General features: G+C 26.2%; 1 protein-coding gene across 1 annotated transcript; it reads left to right on the top strand.

Annotated features, from left to right (window-relative positions):
• Positions 1–19,300: 19,300 nt before the first annotated feature.
• LOC124926700 (BTB/POZ domain and ankyrin repeat-containing protein COCH-like) lies at positions 19,301–21,424 on the top strand. Its single transcript, XM_047466980.1, has 2 exons — positions 19,301–19,918; positions 20,390–21,424. Exons 1-2 carry the CDS (start codon positions 19,379–19,381, stop codon positions 21,281–21,283), a joined length of 1,434 nt encoding a protein of 477 aa, XP_047322936.1. The 5' UTR covers positions 19,301–19,378; the 3' UTR covers positions 21,284–21,424.
• Positions 21,425–21,760: the final 336 nt, after the last annotated feature.

Genomic DNA, 21,760 nt, shown 5'->3' with positions numbered 1-21,760 from the left:
TCTCAGTAATACTCCATAAAAGACTTCAAATATTAGTCACCCTCGATAATGCAAAAACAAGTGAGTTACCGTTTCAACCTATTTGTGACACATAAAACTAATCATAATACAAATATTTTTCATGCACATATCATCAATAAAAATCATACCGTGAATATTCAAATAACGAGATTTTGAATTGAATCTCTCACTCCCAAAATTCTCCTAATAAAAATTATATAGAATCATCTTAGTGAACAATTTGTAGCAACATCTCCCATGAAAAATACATATATTGTCAACGTATAACATCTTATTCAGACGGGAACACTTGCTTGTATCCTATAAAAAATTAAACTTTATTATTTGACGAACTCTCTATAATGTTTAATTTATTTCTATATATAATTCGGCTAACGAAATCATTAGACCGAGGATCAAACATGTTCTTAACTTTGATATTCTATATATTACATTGGAAGCAAACTAAAAATACGTCACAGCTAGACTTTTGACACTAAACCAAATTCCGTCCCCAAAATTGATCGAAAACCATACCCCACAATTAATTTAGATTGCTCACGAAAACTTTTTCACATAGAATAAATTTCTCTCCAAATATTACACCCCGCTGTATAATTAAATATTTTAGTGAGCCAACCAGACCAATAATGATCATACTTACATTTAATCATCGATTCTTAGAAACTATATGCCTCTGTTACAAATCTACTACACCATTTTAATAGAAAATTTCTTATTAAAAAAAATAAGATCTCGAATATTCAGAACTCTTTAATCTGTACCACATTTAACATTATACTAATATATGACAAAATGATGAGTTAGAAAATCATATATATATTTACACATTATTTTCTTTATTTTCATCATTTTTATTGCCACACTCTTGGAAAATAAATAAAGATATTATTTATGTGAGGATAACTATAACATTCTTAATGAGGATTAGTCAACCACCTTTAGAGATTATTTTATGTTTACACCTACACAATATTTACAAACCATTATAGTGATAATCGGGTATTATCTTTAGCACCCAATTACATACAAATGTTGACGGAAGATCATCGATTATGAACCCAACACATTTGTCATTTTCATTTTATTATTCAAAACAAAATTTGAGAAAAAAATATACAATTTATTAAGTTTAACTCAAAGACCGAAACATGCACTACATAACCATAAATTATCTCGAAAGTATTTAAAATTCATGTAGGTAATTAACCTAAAGTATGTAGAACGTGTCATTAACGAAAATAAATGTGATATAACAAAAAGATATCTTCTTGACCCACAACTAAACGTGTCAAAGTTGAGTCTCGAGTTTTATGTGAAAGTCATCATTTTTTAAAGGACTTCCATAACAATGACAAAAAAATCATTGAGAACTCACATTAACAATGATATAAAACTTAACTGTCGAGAGGTAAAATCTAATCCAATCAATTTCGAAATTGATCGATTGGATTAGATTTTACCTCTCGACAGTTAAGTTTTATATCATTGTTAATGTGATCATTTAGAATTCGCATTCTTTTCATTACATCAAACAAAAGCTCTCAATTGACATGATCATAAGTTTTTCGGATGTCTAACTTGACAAAAACACATTTATCACCTTTTGAATTAACTAAGTCAACGCAATCATTGGTTGTTAATATGATATCATAGATTTGACTATCTTTGACGAACAATATAGGATTATTAGATATGATCGTTTCTAACCCTTCTACAACATGTTGGTATAACATTTTATGATAATTTTATAAAAAGACAAAACGAGACTGGTATGCCTTAAGTTTTTATGAATGAGACATATCAAATTAGAGTTTCAACTCTTTCAAATGATAAAATGATAAAATGATCAATTACTTCCATAGTTTCAGTCTTAAGGAAAGATCATGCCTTCTTAAATAAAACCAAAGTAAATGTGTCGCATCCCAATGTTTTATTACTTTCACACCCTTAATGCCCCTCCTTAACCATCTCCAATAAAAATCGAATCTTCAACATAAATTTTTGCGCTGTACTAATTAAATCAGAATAAATATCATTCAATTTGTCTCACCTTAAATTGACTTAAAAAATTCATATAGAATTTGACAATATTCGTAAAAATTTCTGGTTCACTATCATGAACTTTCATCTCGATCGAGATCAATCATATTATTTGTTGTTTGCGCGTTAGTGATCCCATAAAAAAAATTGGTGTTTCTATCTCCTAGTCTAACCATGTTGCTATATTTTGTTGACCTGCCCTAACTACTCTCTCTTGACAAATATCGAACAACTTATTAATAATGTGAATCTGATAACCAATCTCTTCAGCGGAGAGTTCACACATTTTCTCATGCTCGTTAATAAAATTAATTCCATTAACCAAGTCATTGATTTTAACCCATAATAAGTCTTATTTATTATATTAATACATTTTAAAGTTTTTTTAATAAAAAATAATATATCAAAATCAAATTCAAATTCAATCAATTTTTTTAAATAAATATTAATATCAATACCTAACAAGCTCTAATCAAACATGGCTAGGCTTTGTGTGGAATCAAACTAGGCAGAAAAAGAGATGATGAAGAAGCTGACAAGGAAAAGTCAGGTCATGGGTCTACATCAATTTGACCCCTCTCTTCACTCATTTGTCTTGTCAAATCAACCAATATTGCCTCTCACCACCAAAAGAAATTGTTAATTTCTTGATGATATTTATTATTATTACCACAACAATAACATTTATTATAATATATAAAGACATGATACCCTAAATAATTAGTTTTTGAAAATGTGAGATCTTATTTATGTAAAGCGTTGAATCCGATTGAGCGTCTCTGATTAAATTTGGGATTTGTAATATTAAAAAAAAAGGTAAGCCAAAAACATGTTGATTGAGTACGTACGAAGGTAGCTAGGTTTCTGTACCAAGTTGTTAAGTTTACTATTCATGTCAAGTACATCTACATACTCCCTACGCCCTATATTAATTAATAACACCATCACGTGCCATTCTTTTTTTTTTTTAATTACAATATATATATATATATATGGTGTTTTAAAAATGTTTAATTATTATATTTTAGCTAGAGGGTAATGTTCCACGTTTACTCATCCCAATCCGAACTTTGCCTCTATAGTTTAATGAATTCTATAATACTGTTGATGATGAATTGAGTTTTTATATGGATAACCAGACTTTTATTGAGTTTATTATTTAAATAAACAAATTAAGGAAGGTTATGAAAAATTAGGTAAAACAATTTTGAGTTAGCGGTGAAAAAAACATAAAAGAGAGTTAGATAAAACAATTTTAAGACTCATAGCTAAGTATTAAAGTACATGAACTAATGTTTTCAAAGTTAAGGTTCTAGACCATTTACAAAATAAAGATGTTTATTATGTGAAAATATATATATATATATATATATATATATATATATAATTAATGAGAATTAAGGATGGTAATTTAAAACTGTGCCGCGTTATCCAAACCGAATTGTTCCATTTGGATAATTTTCTCTGAAACCGAACAGGGATTAAGCGAGGATGGTATTTGTGTTTCCTGACCCGCCCCGATCTTACCTCGATTTTGTTTCAAACACTATTAACACAATTAAATATATATAAAATCACCAATATATTTATTCGTTATATTTAATAAAAGTTGTAAATTTATTTTATTATTATAATATAAAATTTCATTATGTATTATATTAAAATTTTTGTTTATATAATTTTATTTTTTTTATAAACAGTGCCCCGCGGGAATTTTCTGAAATTGAGCCGGACGGGAATAGTATTAAAAAATTCCTCGAAATAAAAATAGGGCGAGAATGGAAAATACATTTCCTGCACCGAACCTCCCATTGCCGCACTCTTATAATTATTATATTTAATTTAAAATTAAATTACAGATTTAAAGCATTATAATACATCTAATTTTTTAATACTCAACTTGAACCTTTAGTTAATTAATAATAATTAGAGTGTTGAATAAGTAAGTTCATGTGCAAATCTATAGACCACAAATTGATCTTCCCTTTGTTGTGTGTAAACACAAATCTCTCCCCCACTTAAATAATCACCTTTCCAAATTTGGATACCCTTAATTATTAATTAGCCATTGTTAATCAATTAATTTATTCTAATTAACTTTACAAGATTGATTCTCCTCTCAAAAGAAGAGCCTCTCTTCTCACCTGATTCTTTCAGTCATAATTGGCCCCATTTGCTTGCACTTTCTTGTAATATTATATTTAATTAATAATTAATAATTTTAAATTATATAAGTAAGGAAGACAAATCTGATCTATATATGAGCATTTGATGCTTAGTTGGATTCCCAAAAGCTTAGCCATATAGAGTATTAGTTAGAGCTGTCAACAATAAAACACTCAGTGATTAACCTATATTGCAACATTAAATAATTGTTTCCAACTATATATTATAGAGTGACATTTTGACTCTTTAATTAGGTCCACAAAACACAAGAATATAATAGTGGCATAAAGATCCCCACTTTCCCCATTTTAGGGGGCAAATTAAAGCCACTTACAAATAATTTAATTAGAAAAAAAGGTACCTCTCATTAGATACTTTATTAATTATTCTAATCTTCCTATCTTGTCATTAGATTATTTTTAAGTGTACAATTTATTTCCCCCCTACATTTTTAGCTGGACATTTCATCTCATTATTAATCTTACTTTTAGCTCATTTGATGTTGGGTTGTATAAGATTTTTATTATTTTTTTTTAAAAAAAAATTAGTAGTAAAAAGTTTATTAATTATTTCTATTTTTGATTTGTTTAATTGTTATAATGTCCATCTTTTTGTATTGAAAAAATAAATAACTAAACTATTATCGTGGAAAAGAAGAAAATCGGGATGGTTTGTGGACATCTCCATGGCCGAGATGGGATAACAACGAAAAATGATCATCTTGATCGTTCAATTATTTAATGTGCGGTCCTATATGAAAACGATAAGGCTAACCTTTCCATTTTGACTAGTGTTTATGTTATCTTGCTGAACTTTGATTGCAACGATTTCTTATTTCAGCGGTATTAGAATTACTACTCATGATCTAGCTCATTAATTTGTCATTCTTTAAAAAAAAAGACTAAAAAATATTGTGTTTTTAGGTATTTTATCCTTAGAGGGTAGAGATGTGAATTGAAATTCCAATTTAAGTAGGTAGGAAAATGATAGAGCTGTTAATTCCCATTAACTTTTGTAGTTCTTTTATTGATTTTTATAAAATGAATATCTAATAAAAACAATATTAATTTAAATAATATGTGACTTTCTGAAAAGGAGAATTATATAGGGTTGACTTTTTTCAAATGAAAGAATATCTTTGAGAAATTTGTCTTTGTATTGATTTTCATTTATGTGGTCAAATCTATGGTTAGAAATGTATAGTGTGACACTTGAAAAAAATGGAAGTAGACAAACACCATGATTGGTGGAAATATATAATTAATAATATATGTAGTTGTATTGGAATTTGAGGAATTGTTCAAAAGTTTAATTGATGTATTGGAAGACCAACTAATAACATGTCACAAGAAATATTTTAAAAAAAATCAAATTCATCAGATCATCTCTTATAATGAATAAGTTTTCAATTTTGTCACTTTTGTGGGTTTTATTTCATTGCATTTTTTAGGTCGTGTGAAGTTGTTTAAAATAAATTTAAATTGTTCGTCAATCAATTACATACATAAAGAATAATGTAAAAATAAAATATAAATGTATTTGAAACTGATTAAGTAAATATTTATTATATTATATAAAATAATAATTTCAATGTATAAATATATATAATTAAATTTTAAAATATATAATATAAATAATTAAATTTAGAATATATTAAAAAACTAAAACTAAATTAATGCAAATTTGCGTCCAAGATTAATTAAAAAAACTAAAGAAAAAATATCTAGACCATCACCAAAACATTAACCTAAAAAACACATTATATCATTCCCCAATAATAAATTTCTCAAGCACCTTCCCACCCGTTTGTATGACTACTAAATTGAGTCGGTTATATACATAATTCCCTAAGGAATTAGGGTAAGGTCTCTTCTAAAGTCACATCCTGCACCATGAGAGATGGTAAATCAAAATCAGATACTTTTTGACCTTATACCATCTTTCCACAATTAATATTCAGTCTCTCTCTCTCTTCCTCCAATTATTTATGGATGGAATTCACGTCCTTCCGCAATATGAACAAGTCAAAATTTTCATTGTCACACAATATTTCATATTTCATCAGGGTGCAATGCATGAAGGAAGGAAAAAGGTATATATAGTCAAATAAAAAAAAAAAAAAAAAAAAGTGGAGTATTGGATGGCTATGAAATTAATGATGAAATTGACATTTGACTATATTGTATGGAGATTGAAAAACAATATATTCTTGCTTGAACTCACCTTGATAGCTATTCCTTCATGTCTTTTCCTTTTCAACTTTCTACATCAATTGCTAATTTTGATCAACATTTTTATTCACCACTCACCCACTAGGAATAGAGGTTTTTTTTTTTAATAATTTTATTATATTTCTTTTAATTAACTATTCTTATCATTTGAATTATCTTAGTGAATTAAATAATTAATATAACAATTAAATGTTGAATCTTGAAATAGTAGAAAAAGAAAGACCCACAAATTAGTTTTGCCCCACATGGACCTAATTACCTAGCTATGTATACATATAATTGTTATCAATGAGGTACAAGTTCCAAAAGACCTGAAAATTATTCCATGCGCCAAAAGATAATATATATTACAAGTTCATATGTGATGATTAAAACAGTGCTAATTGTACTTAAGTTAATTATATTCTATATCTATTACATGTTTTGTTTATAAAATAATTCATTTATAAATATTGGCATGCATTCAACAAATTTAGAAATGGCTATAATTATTAAGAGGAATGATAGAGTGAGGGAATTTGGTGAGAGAATGACTTGACATCACCTTCATTGGTTGAAAAATGTAAAAGTGGGAGGAAAGAGATAAAAGAGAGAAATTATTTGATTTTTTCAGCGAATAATATTATGCCAAGTCATTTCCTCACCAAATTCCCTAACCAAATTCCCTCACCTAATCATTTCTCAATTATTAATTCATCCCATTTAAGAGCGAGAAAACTCTTTTATAGACAACTTTATCATTTTTTATTAATTAACTCATATTATTATATTATTAATTAAACTTATATATAATTCAAGTTGCTAGCTATTTGTCAACAAAACGTGTCTAATCCGTAATTATTTACTATAATACTTTTATACAACTTATTCAAAATAGTTTTCATCATTTATAATTAAATAGAGTATTTAATGTAGATTTTTTATTCAAATTATTTGATACTCAACTATCCTAATAATTCATGTATCAATAATCCATTAAATAATATAAAACAATTAGTGTATAAACTATTGTTTTTATTATATATAACTTTTTTTTCAAATAAATCCCTTGTCTTGTACTGAATTACTTCATTCTAACAAATTAAACAACTCATTAACAAAAAAACTTAAAACACCCACTTTAACTTTTAAATTATGTTAAAATTTTTACAGAATTTATTAGAAGAACATAGATAATTCGTCATTTCAATAAACTACATAAAAACAATATCATTTCATAATAAACTATTTTTTTTTTCAAAATAAAATGATATTTATTAATTTCTTCAAAAATTATTCTTTTTAAAAATGCATACATCATATGTATAAATAATCATTATGGTAAACAGTTAAAGTTTTTTTTACTTAAATCATTTTAAAAAAATTAAAATTATACATTATGGATCTGTTTGATTGAGTTTATAAACGGAACACTTAAGTGTTTAAATAATGTTTACCTAATAATCTAATTACTGTAAAAAATTATAACCAAATATATTTCGCATTAAAACACAATTTGGTCTCTACATCTCTTCTCTAACTGAATGAACTATATATGTTTTTTTAGTATAATCTTTTTTTTTAATTATCTGTAACGAAGAATAAATAAATTGAGATTAAGATGAATTCTATGAAAAGTGTCCAGAATAAACTGGAGTGAATAAACAAAGTCTAAGCTCAATCATATTAATTTGCTTAGGTTTTGTTCTATTAGTTTTTTTTTAAATTCAATCTTTAATTTTTTATTAACGACGTCATTAAATTCATTAACTAAAATATCATTTATTTCATTAAAAAATTATTTTATCTATTAATACTCTTTTAAAAAATTACAAAATAAAAATTATCTTTTCAAAATCACCCATGTCAATATTTTTAAAATAAACTTAGATTTATTTAAAGCTGTCGTTTTAAATTATTTAAATAAACCAAACTAATATATATCGCATTACTTAATTTATTAATTAAAATAATAAAATACATTTCTTTTGAAATTATTATTTTTTATTTTATTATTATATATTAATATTCTTTTAAGAATTTTTATCATACAAAAATATTTCTTACTCAAAATAATTATTTTTTCTCTCTTACTTGCTAATCTTTTAAATAGTCTTATTCTAAAATAGGTCTTAACGAACAAACTCTAAATTTATTTATTTTGAACAAATCAATACAATCTAATATATTATTTTTTTATTTGAACTTATAATATTTCATTTCTTACAAACTATTTTTATCATTTAAGTTATCTCAAATTTTTTAAAAAAAAATAGTTTGAATTTATTTTATTTTTCTTATCGATTGATTTTCCACCATCAACATTCATTCGTGTTGATTTTTGGATGTTCCACAAATCTTGCTTTTGATAGCTTTAATTATGATGATAATTGTTTGCATTTTTGTTAAATGTATTGTGTTTATTATTAATAATTAAAAAATATTTTAAATATATTGAAATTGGGGGACAGGGAGGTAATTGAAAAGACAAGTCAAATGTCAAATCACAGCATTTCAAATCATAAGACAGTCAGTGATGTATTGTCAATCCATCGGATTTCTTCCGTTTCTTTCTCAAACACAATTAATTATTCTTAATAAATTTCACAATTAACTATATTATAATGGAATCCTGACTTAATTTCATTTTATTGAACCTATTATTTTTTTTTTTGTAAATTTAATTTCAGTTCTTAGTAACATATATATGATTTCAGAATTTAAAATATCTTAAAAGTAAAAGTAACTCTCATATATATAATCATAAGAAAACTAAAAAATATATATTGAAGATTCATTATTTTACATATAGAAAGAAGAAGAATAGAATATTCATAATTATTAAGGACTTACGCAGAGTTTGTTTGATAGATTTTATTCTGATGTTATTCAAATAATCTAGTTATTTAATATATATATATATATATATATATATATATATATATATATATATATATATATATAACTTAAAATGTATTATTATATATTGATAAAATTAAAAATAAAAATATTTTAATATTTTGAGTAATAAATTAAATAACGTGACGAAAGAGATTTTTGATTTTTTATTATTTAAATAACATATACCGAACAATTCAGCATCGTTGGAATTTGATTGAATATTTAAAAAAACAAAAATTTAATAAAAATATATAAATAATTTTGATTTTTAAGGTTTGTTTGGTTTAAGTTATTTAAATAACTCAAATCAATCAAATATTATTTAATTTTTATTTAAATTATTATTTTTATTTTATTATTGTATATTAATCATCTTTACGTCTTTTTATCAACATTTTTATTTTCTCAAAATTGCTCCTAATTTTTAATTTCTCTATTTTATTAAAATAACCTCAATCCAAACCAGGACTAATTAATTAGTTAAATTTTATTTGATTTTTTTTATAAAAATAAACAAAAAAAATATTTCAATATTTTATTAGATAATTAAAGGATTTATTAGTGAACATTTTTTTTTAAAATATAAAAGGACCTTTAAAAAAAAAATAATAGTTAAATGATAGATATTGTGATTGAATTAAAAAAAAAAAAAGAATAACACAAGATCAACTAAAAGATAAATGAATAACAATAGATATAGAATTCACGTCACTTTCCAACGTCTCAGCCGACACACTTTCCTACGCCCGACACCCTCAACGCCCAAGCCCATGGGGCTCATTTGATTTTAAAAAATGATAGATGATCACTATTAATCTATTTATAAGATCTAAGAAAAATAATTGTATTATATTTTTTCCTCCTACTATAGATTGTGTCTCGCATTTTTTATTTATTTATTTATTATAACGAATCCAAATTAGTTAAGCATAAAATAAAATATAAGTGAGAGTTTCATAAATCAGCAAGATAAATTGATGTTAATATATAAGTTGAATAAATTAATTGTATCAATTACACTTAATGTTCATATTTTAAATAAACTAAATAATATCAACAGTATATAAGGGACTAGTTTGATTTGACTTATAACTTATAGGGAAGAATGTCAATTTTATCATCGAACTATAACCGAATATTCATATATACCACTGAACTGATTTTTGTTCGTTCATATCACTGTAGTTGAATTTAATGTTCATCTATATTGGTTAACAAAAACATACAAGTTCTTTAAGTTTTCTGTTAAATGATGACACATGTGATTGACATGCCAATTTCTTAAAATTAATATATATTAAATAATCTTAGACATTTTGAGACACTAACAATAATTCACTTTTTTGTAATTAATATATTTTCAACATTAACATTTATTTCTGAGCATTTCAAATAATAAAGTCAGTTAATTAAAATAAATATTGAAAATATATTAATTAAGAAAAATGAATTATTGTTAATGTTTTTAAAAAAATGTATAATTTGTTTGATTAATGTTTTTAAAATATAAATTAAGTTTTATTATTTAAAAATAGTGAATAAAAATAAATATATAATATATATTAATTTTTATAAAATGACATGTTAATCACACATGTTATCATTTTACGAAAAACTTAACGGGTTTAAATTTTAGGTTTAAATGTTTTTGTCATGCAGTGACATTGATGAACATTAAGCTTAACTACAGTGGTATGAACGAACAAAAATTAGTTTAGTGATATACGTGAATATTCCGTTATAATTCGATAATAAAATTGACATTCTTCCCAATTTATATATATATATATATATATATATATATAATGATGGTTAAAGTCAATAAACATTACAATAATCTAAGTTAGTATTTTCTCTCTACTCTCTCCTTTTTCCTACTCTCTCATTCTTAATTAAATTTTAGATTTTAGGCCTTGTTTATTCAAGGGAAAACCATGATTATGAGTGATTAAAATAAATAATTATAATTTAAAATAAATGATATTTTGGTTAATGAATTAATTGATTTGATGAATGAGAGACGGAGTGATGTAATAATTGATTTTATTGGATTATTTACAAAACCTAAAGAATAAAAATGCCTTAAAAGAGTATAAATATATTTTATCTTATATTTTTTTTCTTTTCTAATTATTTTCTCCCTCAATAATTATATATATATTCACACTAATCATAATATATATTTTTTGAGAAATGATTGGGGGAGGAAAATTTAGAGAGAAAATGAGAGAGTGAATGACGCGACACAATTTAATTAGCAAAAAAAAAAATTAACAAAATTTATCTCTCTTTCTTCACCTTTTATCTTTTTTTCAACCAAGTAGTCACACATCATTCTCTCCATATTTCCTCCTTCAAATTCCTTCCCCCTATGATTCCTCATATTTTTTATTAATAATATATATATATATATATTAAATATAGTTACCATATATATATTATATTATTTTTCATCATTAATTTTATATAAATATATTTTATCTTTTATTATACATTTTTTCTCCCATCACATATATCTATATATAATATTTTCTTTACTAGCATAAATATTTTTTTGTTTATAAATATTAAATACAAAATATATATACATACACAAAATAATAAAATTATTTTAACAATTTTAAGTGGTCTAACGGTTAAAATGTTCACATTTCATTTTAAGACTAAGGTTCGAATCTCAAAACATACAAATTTAGATTTTCAAGAATACATTATTAACTATAATATATGATGACACAACTTTAAAAAAAAAATACGAGGCATTTGAAAGTGTGAGGTTTAAATTAGTGGTTGGTTTGACGAGCATTTAAAAGTGTAAGGTAATGAGATGGAGGTCGGGTGGTGGGTGGTTTGTCGAGTGTGAGGTCATAATTATTGGTTGGTTTAGCGAGCATTTGAAAGTGTGAGGTCACGAGATGGAGGTTAGGTGAGTGGTTTGTCGAGTGTGAGGTTGGTATTATTGGTTGGTTTTGCAAGCATTTGAAAATGTGAGGTTAGGAGATGGAGGTCGAGTGTGAGGTCGGAATTAGTGGTTGGTTTATCGAGTGTGAGGTCAGAATTAGTTGTTGGTTTGACGAACATTTGAAAGCGTGAGGTCACGAGATGGAGGTCGATTGGTGGGTGGTTTGTCGAGTGTGAGTTTGGAATTAGTGGTTGGTTTGGCGATTATTTGAAAGTGTGACATCACGAGATGGAAGTCGGGTGGTGTGGACAATAGAGAAGAATTTTGAAGTGATTTATGTGGACAATAGTTCCCTTCCTATCATTTAAATCATTATACTTTTGGCCTTCTTTGATATAGTTCTACAAAAAAAAATCATATAAATTAAACATTATTTAACTCTAACTCCTCTCTTAACAATTACATTTAATTCATTACCTAAAATACTAAAATATAATATATTTTAAATTATTATATATTATTTTATTTATATATATCAATACTTTTTAAAACTTTTTATTAAAAATCATTCAATTTTATTTTTCTTTCCTTTTAAAAAATTCACTACCCAACCAGACTTGAAATTAATAAAAAGTGTTTTTTTTTTTAAATTTAATCATAATCAAAATATATATATATATATTATTTATGATTTAATTCAATCACAAAAATATGTATGAATAAACTTACCATCTTCCAGTACTATTTGAATATTATAACTTTATAAAACAAAAATTATCTTTTTAAATAGTTTGAATTACAAATAGGGGAATTGATGACAATGAATAAATGAGTTCTTGTACTGATATATAATTATAGAGCTTGTCACAATTTGATTTTTATTTTATCTAGAAAAAAAAAATTGTTTGTTGAAAAAGTAGGTTATTTAGGATTTTAATTTGTTAAATTACTAGAATAGTGATGTGATATAGAGATAATTTGTAAAATAAATAAATAAAATTTAAAAAAAAAAACAAGCAAAAAAAAATTGTTTTATAGAGCTTGTCACAATTTGATTTTTATTTTATCTAGAAAAAAAAAATTGTTTGTTGAAAAAGTAGGTTATTTAGGATTTTAATTTGTTAAATTACTAGAATAGTGATGTGATATAGAGATAATTTGTAAAATAAATAAATAAAATTTTTAAAAAAAAAACAAACAAAAAAACAAGATCAAAGAAGCTCATTAGATGTCATTGACTTATTCGGTTTAATTTATTTTAAGCGGGAAAGAATAAACTGAATTAAATTTATCCTAAGTTCACCAAAAATTATTTATCAACATTAACATGTAATAATAACATTTGGAAAATAATTTTATGTTTCATATTGTATTTTTATTTTTATTTGTTATATCATTAATTAAATTCACTGGGTTTGATTTTTTTATACTAGTGTAAGTTTTAGTTAATTATAAATTAATAAAAAAAATTGATATTTTCTTTAATAATCTAACAATAAGGCCTTGTTCGGATTGGGATTTTTGAAAAAACCTAGAGAGGGAAAAAATAATGATTGGTGATGATTTTGAGGAGGTGGTGATTATTTTTAGTAAAAAGACTTAAAGTATATTGATATATATATGAATAAAATAAAAAAAAATAATTTAAAATAGAGGGTATTTTAGTATTTTGGTTAATGAAATGAGTGATGTGATTGTTGAGAAATGATTGATTGAAAAACTGATTTTGGATGGGTTTTTTAAAAAACCAAAGAGAACAAGGCCTAAAAGATAATATTTACATAAAAGTTACATAAGTTATCTTTCTTAAAAGTTAGGTTATTAGATTTGTGATGTGTGACAGTGTGATCACTTAACTGAATTGATGTAAAACTAATTACTATGTTTTTTTTTTTTTTTTATGAAGGGTGGTTTTAAACATACATGATTTTAATGTACATTTCTAATTTAAATTAGAACAAATAATTATATATATATTTTTTAAGTTAATTTGAAAATTCTTAAATTTGCTAATATTATTAGCTAGAAAGCATGGAAGGTTAGTATTAGATTTAATTTCAGTTGAACTATTAATTGGTATTATTTTGTTGTCTCCTTAATTTAATATATTACTTAATTCTTTATTTAATATACTAAAATATTTTATTTAAATATATATATTTTAATTATATATTAATACAATTAAATATATTTTACAAGAAGAAAACATTTCATTTTCTCAAAATCACAATTAATCATTGGTTAAATAACTCAATTCAATACATAATTTGATTTTTATAGATCTTGAATGTGAATAGTTGCAATTCTAATTTAAATTATAAAGGATAATTATATATATTTTTTAATAGTTAATTTGAAATTTCTTAAATTTGCTAATAGAATGTTATCTTATTAGGTAGGTAGCATTGAAGGTTCCTAGTATTAGATTTAAAATTTGTACAATAAATCAAATTTCTATTCATCCATTCAGGGATTTAGGGGCGGAACTAGGATAAAAAATTACCCGGGGCCGACTCATTTGCCTGATTTATTCACTTAATTTGCCCCCATTTTTTTTTTTTAATTTAGGTGAGGCGGAACCCACCCTAATCAAAGTGCGAATCTAGGTTTTTCACTAGAATGTAAGATTTTTGATATTATACTATTACGTGTATTAATACGTAAACATATTAATCGAATTTTTTTACAAATACCCTTACTAAATAGATCTTTGGCCAACCCTTCCTAAAATAAAATAAATAAACGAAATTTTAAGAGTGATTAGAATACTCGATTTAAAAAACAAAATTATACATGTTAATGAAAAATTAAGTTAAGTAAACGTGAAAAATTAAATTAATTAGATTTTAAATGAGTGAAAACTAAATATATAAATAAAGAAAATATAAAAAAATGGAGAATAAATAATATATAAATTTATTTATTGTATAATAAAAAACTAACATTATAATAATTTTTATAAAATTAAGTGGGAGGAGCATTTGATCACCTAACCTTCCTTTAATCAGATTAAATCCAAAGCCATCAGGACAAATTGTTACATGTTTAAACTTAATATACATATATTTAAAACTTTACCTTCGACTACAACCCAAGAATTTTTTTAATTTAGGTGGGGCTGGTTTTTCTCGATCATGAATTCAAAATATATAATTGGGTTATTTAGTAATGTTATTTCGTTGTCTTATTAAATTATTATATCACTTAATTTTTTACTTAATATATTATTTTTTTATTTAAATATATATATATAATAATAATTATATATTATTACGTTTAAACTTTTTTTTTACAATTTTTTTTTTTCAAAATTACAATTAATCTTTATTTAAATAACTAAGTAGTGAATTGACCTAATTCTTTTCAATACTTTCTTACATATAAATTTATTAATATATTTCATTTTTACATATTAGAATGAATAATTGAGATTCACTATCGATTTTGATTTTTTTAGATTTTGAATGTGAATAGTTGTAATTCTAATTTAAATTAGAACGAATATATATATATATATATATATATATATATATATATATATATATATATATATATATATATATATATATATATATATATATATATATATATATATATATATATATATATATATATATATATATATATATATATATATATATATATTAAATAGTTAGTTGAAATTTCTTAAAATTGCTAATACAACGTCATCTTATTAGTGATCTTATTAGCTAGGTAGCATTGAAGGTTCCTAGTATTAGATTTAATATTTGTACAATGTGAGAATCAAATTTCTATTCACCCATTAATCCTCTTTTTCCTCAACCATCAATTCAAACATTTATAATTGAGTACTTTGTATGGTTGGAACTATTTAAATAATTTCAGTTGGAACTATTAAACAAGCTCTTATTTCATGTCTCCTTCATTTATTATATCACTTAATTCTTTATTTAACATGCTAAAATATTTTATTTATATATATATTATAATTATATATATATATATATTATAATTATATATATATATATATATTATAATTATATATTATACCGTTTAAACTATTTTGATTAAAAACATTTATTTTTTTAAATCATAATTAATAATTATTTAAATGACTCATGAGGACCCAATACTTTTCAATACTTTCTTACATATAAATTTATTCATATATTTGATTTTCAATATAATTGAGATTCATGACGGAGACCATGTTAGAATCTTGATTTTTATAGATTTTGAATGTGTATAGTTACAGTGCGGATACAGCTCGTCAGTTTTCCATTTTTCAATTGCTATTTGGCATAGTTTTGGTTTATTTATTAAAAAAAAAAAGTAAGGTTATGGGTTTAAGTATTGTGATTGAATAATTAGATGTAGTATATTTGTAATAGGCTGAATAGTCTGACATCGGGTAAGTATGATAATGATCGGGTCAGATTGGTTCATCAAAATATTTAATTATCTAGCAGGGTGTAACATTTGGAAATGAATTTATTCTATTTGGAAAAGTTTTCGTGAGCAGACTATATTCATTGTGGGGATTAATTTTCGATTAGATTTTGGGACAACATTTAATGTAATGTCAAAAGTAACGTATCCTGAGATTGATTCTATTGTTATATGTAGAAATGAAATAGGCCTTTGATATATATGGGTCAATATTAACGATTTTTAAAACTGTTACTATTTAGTGAGTTAATATTAACTGTTTTAAAATATGTTAATAATAATATAGATGAGTTTAAAAACGGTTGATATTATCATATTTATATCAACGATTTTAAAACGGTTGGTATTAACCTTTAATATCAACCATGAAACAAATGATTACTATTTTTGTGGAATTGAGCCTAAGGTTTTGAGGCTCAATTTGGTGTGCCTCAATGTTATGTACAAAAGGGGAAAGGAAATCATATATTATGGTGAAGAGATCAATTAAATTGTATTATTATGGAAATGTCAACTAAATTACCCTAAGAAGAGAGTTTAATCTCTATTATAACCTTATTGAATCGATTCTCCAAAAACAAGACGTAGGACATAGTTGGTCTAAACCTGACTAAATTCTTGTGTTGTTATTTCATTTTTCTTACTTTTACGCTATTGTTCTTCATTCCACTACGGTTGCAATTATTCCGCTTTCATTCTTAGGGTAATAGTTTTCATCACAATTTTTGGTTACTACTAATGGTTATTTTACTAGTGATCATTGGTTTAGTGGTTTTGCTAACCGAATTAGATATAAAAGAATTTTAAATATTATGGAGACTTCGTTCTATAATAAAGTTTTATTTTTGGTAAGACACAAACAAATGTCACCGTCTGAACATTGTGTTGTGTATTGATAAAATTTGCACAGTTTTTATATGGAACATTGCTATAAGTTGTTCGCTAAGATGATTCTATATAATTTTTGTTGGAAAAAATTTGGGAGTCAAATATTTCATCAAAGATCTCGTTTTTTAGATGGAACATTATTCATGATAGAATTATAACAGATGTTATGTGCATAGAAAATGTTGTATTATGACTTGTTGTATGTGTCATAAGAAGGTTGAATCGGCAACTCGCTTACTTTTGAGTTGTGAAAGATGAATATTATTTTGAGTCTTTTGTGGAGTATTACTTTGATTTAGTGGGTGATGCCCAAATATTTGGATAGTTACCGAGAAGTTTGAATTGATTCAGCTAATATGACATATCTATATATTTATGTTATCATTATAATTATTATTTTTTTGATTATTTGGTTGAGAGAAATCGTCAAATTTTTAATGATCGTAATCGTTCAAAGCGTATCATTTATAATACTATTATTATGACACTTTTTGAGATTATTTCATAAAAATCAGTAAAGTGTGTCGAAGAGTTAGTCGTTATTCTCGAGCATATACGAGCTTTATAATTTATTGAATATCGTTTTTTTCTAAATTTTTATCGTTTTTTTCATGTTATGCTTTATCGTTGTGTTTAAACGATTTTATTTTTTTTTACGCTACGGACTTTTTTTTTATAATAAAATAGCGATAATTTTTTATATTAATCTCACTAAAGATAGTTTAAATAACAATTAAAATATCGCTCAATTCAATAATCTATTACCCTATATTTTATATTATTATATTATTATATATTAATACATCTAAGTAATTTTGGGCGTGTTTGATTCAGTGTTTGTTTTTACCTTCTGCGTAACAATGCGTAACAATTTGTTACATTAATTTTGTGTAATAAGTTAATGTAAAAAAAAATAATCAAGCATTTAAATGTAATTTTCCCTCTAATTTTCCTCTACGGCGAATAGTTCAATCCTATCAAATATATCTGAAAATAAACGGAAGTAAATAAACAAAATCAAACTTACTCAAATACCAAAATAATCTCTACATTCTCAAACTATAACCAATCATTATATTTTAAATAAATGATTACTTAATCCAAATAAACCCCAAATGTAAAAAAAAAATATTTATCACTTAAAATTTCTTAAATTAATAAATAAATAGTTATGTTTTTTTCTTAAAAAATAAAATAAATAAACACATAAATCTAATAATAAACTTTAAAAATAAATATGTAATTTCCCCTCAGTAAGGATCCATTTGATTCAGCTTATAAATTAGGTATTTGCATAATAATCTAATAAATAATTTTACATAATAAACTAACCTACAAAATTATACTCAAATAAGTTGAATACTATCCGAATGTATCTAAAAATAATCTGTAAACAAATATAAGCTAAGTAAACAATGACCATTTTTACAAATAGTGTATAAAATCTAATATTCAAATGATTATTTTTTTTTATCACTCTATTACTACTTGTGATTCATATTATATACTGTAATGAAAAATATGATTTAAAATAATATATAAAAATATAAAATTTATCCATTTAATTCTTCACACAACTAAAAAAGAAAGGTTCAGCCGCCCAGTACAGCCACCCAAGTTGCTTTCTCTCCCATCCCATCATCATTTTTTCTCTCTCTCTTCTTCTGAAAATTAAAAAAAAAAAAAAAAAAAAACAGTATACATCCTCAATCCATGATTGAAGAACCCAGAAGAGTAGCTACCATCATATATGGCCCCCCTCTCTCTCTAAAGAAGCTAATCTCTTCATCAATTCAAACAACAAAGAAAAGAAAAGATGAGCATTATTATTAACGATGATGATGATGAATCTTTGAGATCTCTCTCTCTAGATTACCTAAACCTTCTAATCAACGGCCAAGCTTTCAGCGACGTGGCCTTCAGCGTTGATGGCCGTTTGATCCACGCCCATCGCTGCATCCTCGCCGCTCGTAGCTTATTCTTCAGAAAATTCTTCTGTTCATCCTCTTCCGGATCAGATCATTCCGGCGGCGGCGGCGGCGGAGGAGGAGGACTCGATACATCCGGACACAGGATAGTCGGCTCTCCACGTGGCGGCGGCGGCGGTGGCTCGACTGCTCCGATGATGACTCAGGTCATTCCTGTAAATTCAGTCGGATACGAAGTGTTCTTGTTGCTTCTACAGTTTCTTTATAGCGGCCAGGTTTCAATCGTTCCACAGAAACACGAACCCAGGCCTAATTGCACTGATAGGGGATGTTGGCACACCCATTGCACATCAGCCGTTAATCTCGCCTTGGAAACACTCTCCGCCGCTAGATCTTTTGGAGTTGAAAACCTAGCATTGCTTACTCAGGTCGGTCGGTCTGTTTTATTTATTCATTATAGGAATACTTCCATAAAAGAAGAGACCAACAGACATGAGATATTGCTGCTGAAAGTTTCTTCATCTTCATTTCATGTATATGAATCATGATGATGAAAAATTCATGCTTTTTGATCTGATCGAATTGGGTAATTTTCCATCTTTAAATTTCCCACTTCATTCTAACCCCTAACCAATTTCATCAATCTCTTGACTTGTCTTGTCTCTCTACAGTTATCACTCCTCCATTTTCATCCTGTACTTTTCTTCCTTTGACCAAGACCTTCTTATGTTTCTTTTTTAACGGATACAACTGTTTTCCTTCCTTCATTATTATTTCATTGAATTCTTTAGGGTTACAAATTGTCTTCAAAACATATAACAAATATTTCATAACCCTTTAAACAAAATAAGACATGGGTTTCGATTCTTCTAACTTAAAAAAATGAATGATTGATGCAGAAGCAATTGGCGAGCATGGTGGAGAAGGCGTCAATCGAGGACGTAATGAAGGTTCTAATAGCATCAAGAAAGCAAGACATGCACCAGCTATGGACCACATGCTCCCATTTAGTAGCAAAATCAGGTCTCCCACCCGAAATCTTAGCCAAACACATCCCAATCGATATGGTAGCGAAAATCGAGGAGCTCCGAATGAAAACATCTCTCAATTCCCACCGCCACCTCCATTCCCACCACCACCACCGTTCCCATTCCTTGGCGACAGGAGATCACGACCATAAGATCCGCCGCATGAGGCGGGCCCTAGACTCGTCGGATGTAGAACTAGTCAAACTAATGGTCATGGGCGAAGGACTAAACCTAGACGAGGCATTAGCCTTGCACTACGCGGTCGAAAGCTGCAGCCGAGAAGTGGTTAAGGCATTGCTCGAGCTCGGAGCAGCCGACGTAAACCATCGAGCTGGTCCTGCAGGGAAAACGCCTCTCCACGTGGCTGCTGAGATGGTTTCGCCTGATATGGTGGCTGTTTTACTCGACCACCATGCGGACCCTAACGTCAGGACCGTGGAAGGGATCTCGCCGCTCGACGTTCTCAGGACTCTAACGTCTGATTTTTTGTTTAAAGGAGCTGTTCCAGGGTTAACCCATATCGAGCCCAATAAACTGCGGTTATGTCTCGAGCTGGTTCAGTCGGCAGCCATGGTGATTTCCAGGGAGGAAGCGGCGGGGACCACCATATATCCTCCGCCGCCGCCGTCGTCTGATCATGGAAACCTGAATTTGGATTCGAGGCTTGTTTATTTGAACCTGGCGGCAGCGGGTCAGATGAATGAATCTGGTGATCAGGATCATGGAACAAGGATGTACCATCAAAATCACAATGATCAGTATTAATTAATTAATTAATTAATTAGCTCTATTTATTTTCTCTCTAAATTAAATGCATGAAAAGTAAAATGATTGAGAAGCGATCGATGATCATCAGAGTACTAATCTGTCACTTCTATATAAATCATTTGTATTTTTTTTATTTTGTTTTGCTTTTGTGGGGTACTATTATGTTGATTTTTGTAGGAAAGAGATCAAATTTCTTGGAAGAGGACAGACCCAGATGCAATATGATCTTAATTATTGGCATATAAATATATATATGCATTGAGAAGATAAATCAAGCATTTTGCATGTTTCCCATTCTTCATCCATCATGGGGATATTCAGACAATCACCACAAAACCTACGTAAGTCATGAACAAATTAATTAAATATTATAGTTTCTTTAATTCCTATATATCCTATTCTAACCTAGATAAGCTAATTAGTGTCAAGAAGTTCACACATCATGTTTAAAAAAGAAGAGAAAGATTATTTTGA

This window comes from Impatiens glandulifera, chromosome 2 (assembly GCF_907164915.1).
Source record: "Impatiens glandulifera chromosome 2, dImpGla2.1, whole genome shotgun sequence".
NCBI lineage: Eukaryota > Viridiplantae > Streptophyta > Magnoliopsida > Ericales > Balsaminaceae > Impatiens > Impatiens glandulifera.
Note: the sequence above shows the minus strand (reverse complement) of the source record. Positions and strands in the feature narration are given on the sequence as shown.

Coding starts and splice junctions, on each gene's coding strand:
- LOC124926700 (XM_047466980.1), top strand. CDS start 19,379: ATGAGCATTATTATTAACGATGATGATGATGAATCTTTGAGATCTCTC. Junction 19,919..20,389: donor ACCTAGCATTGCTTACTCAG/GTCGGTCGGTCT, acceptor TGATTGATGCAG/AAGCAATTGGCGAGCATGGT.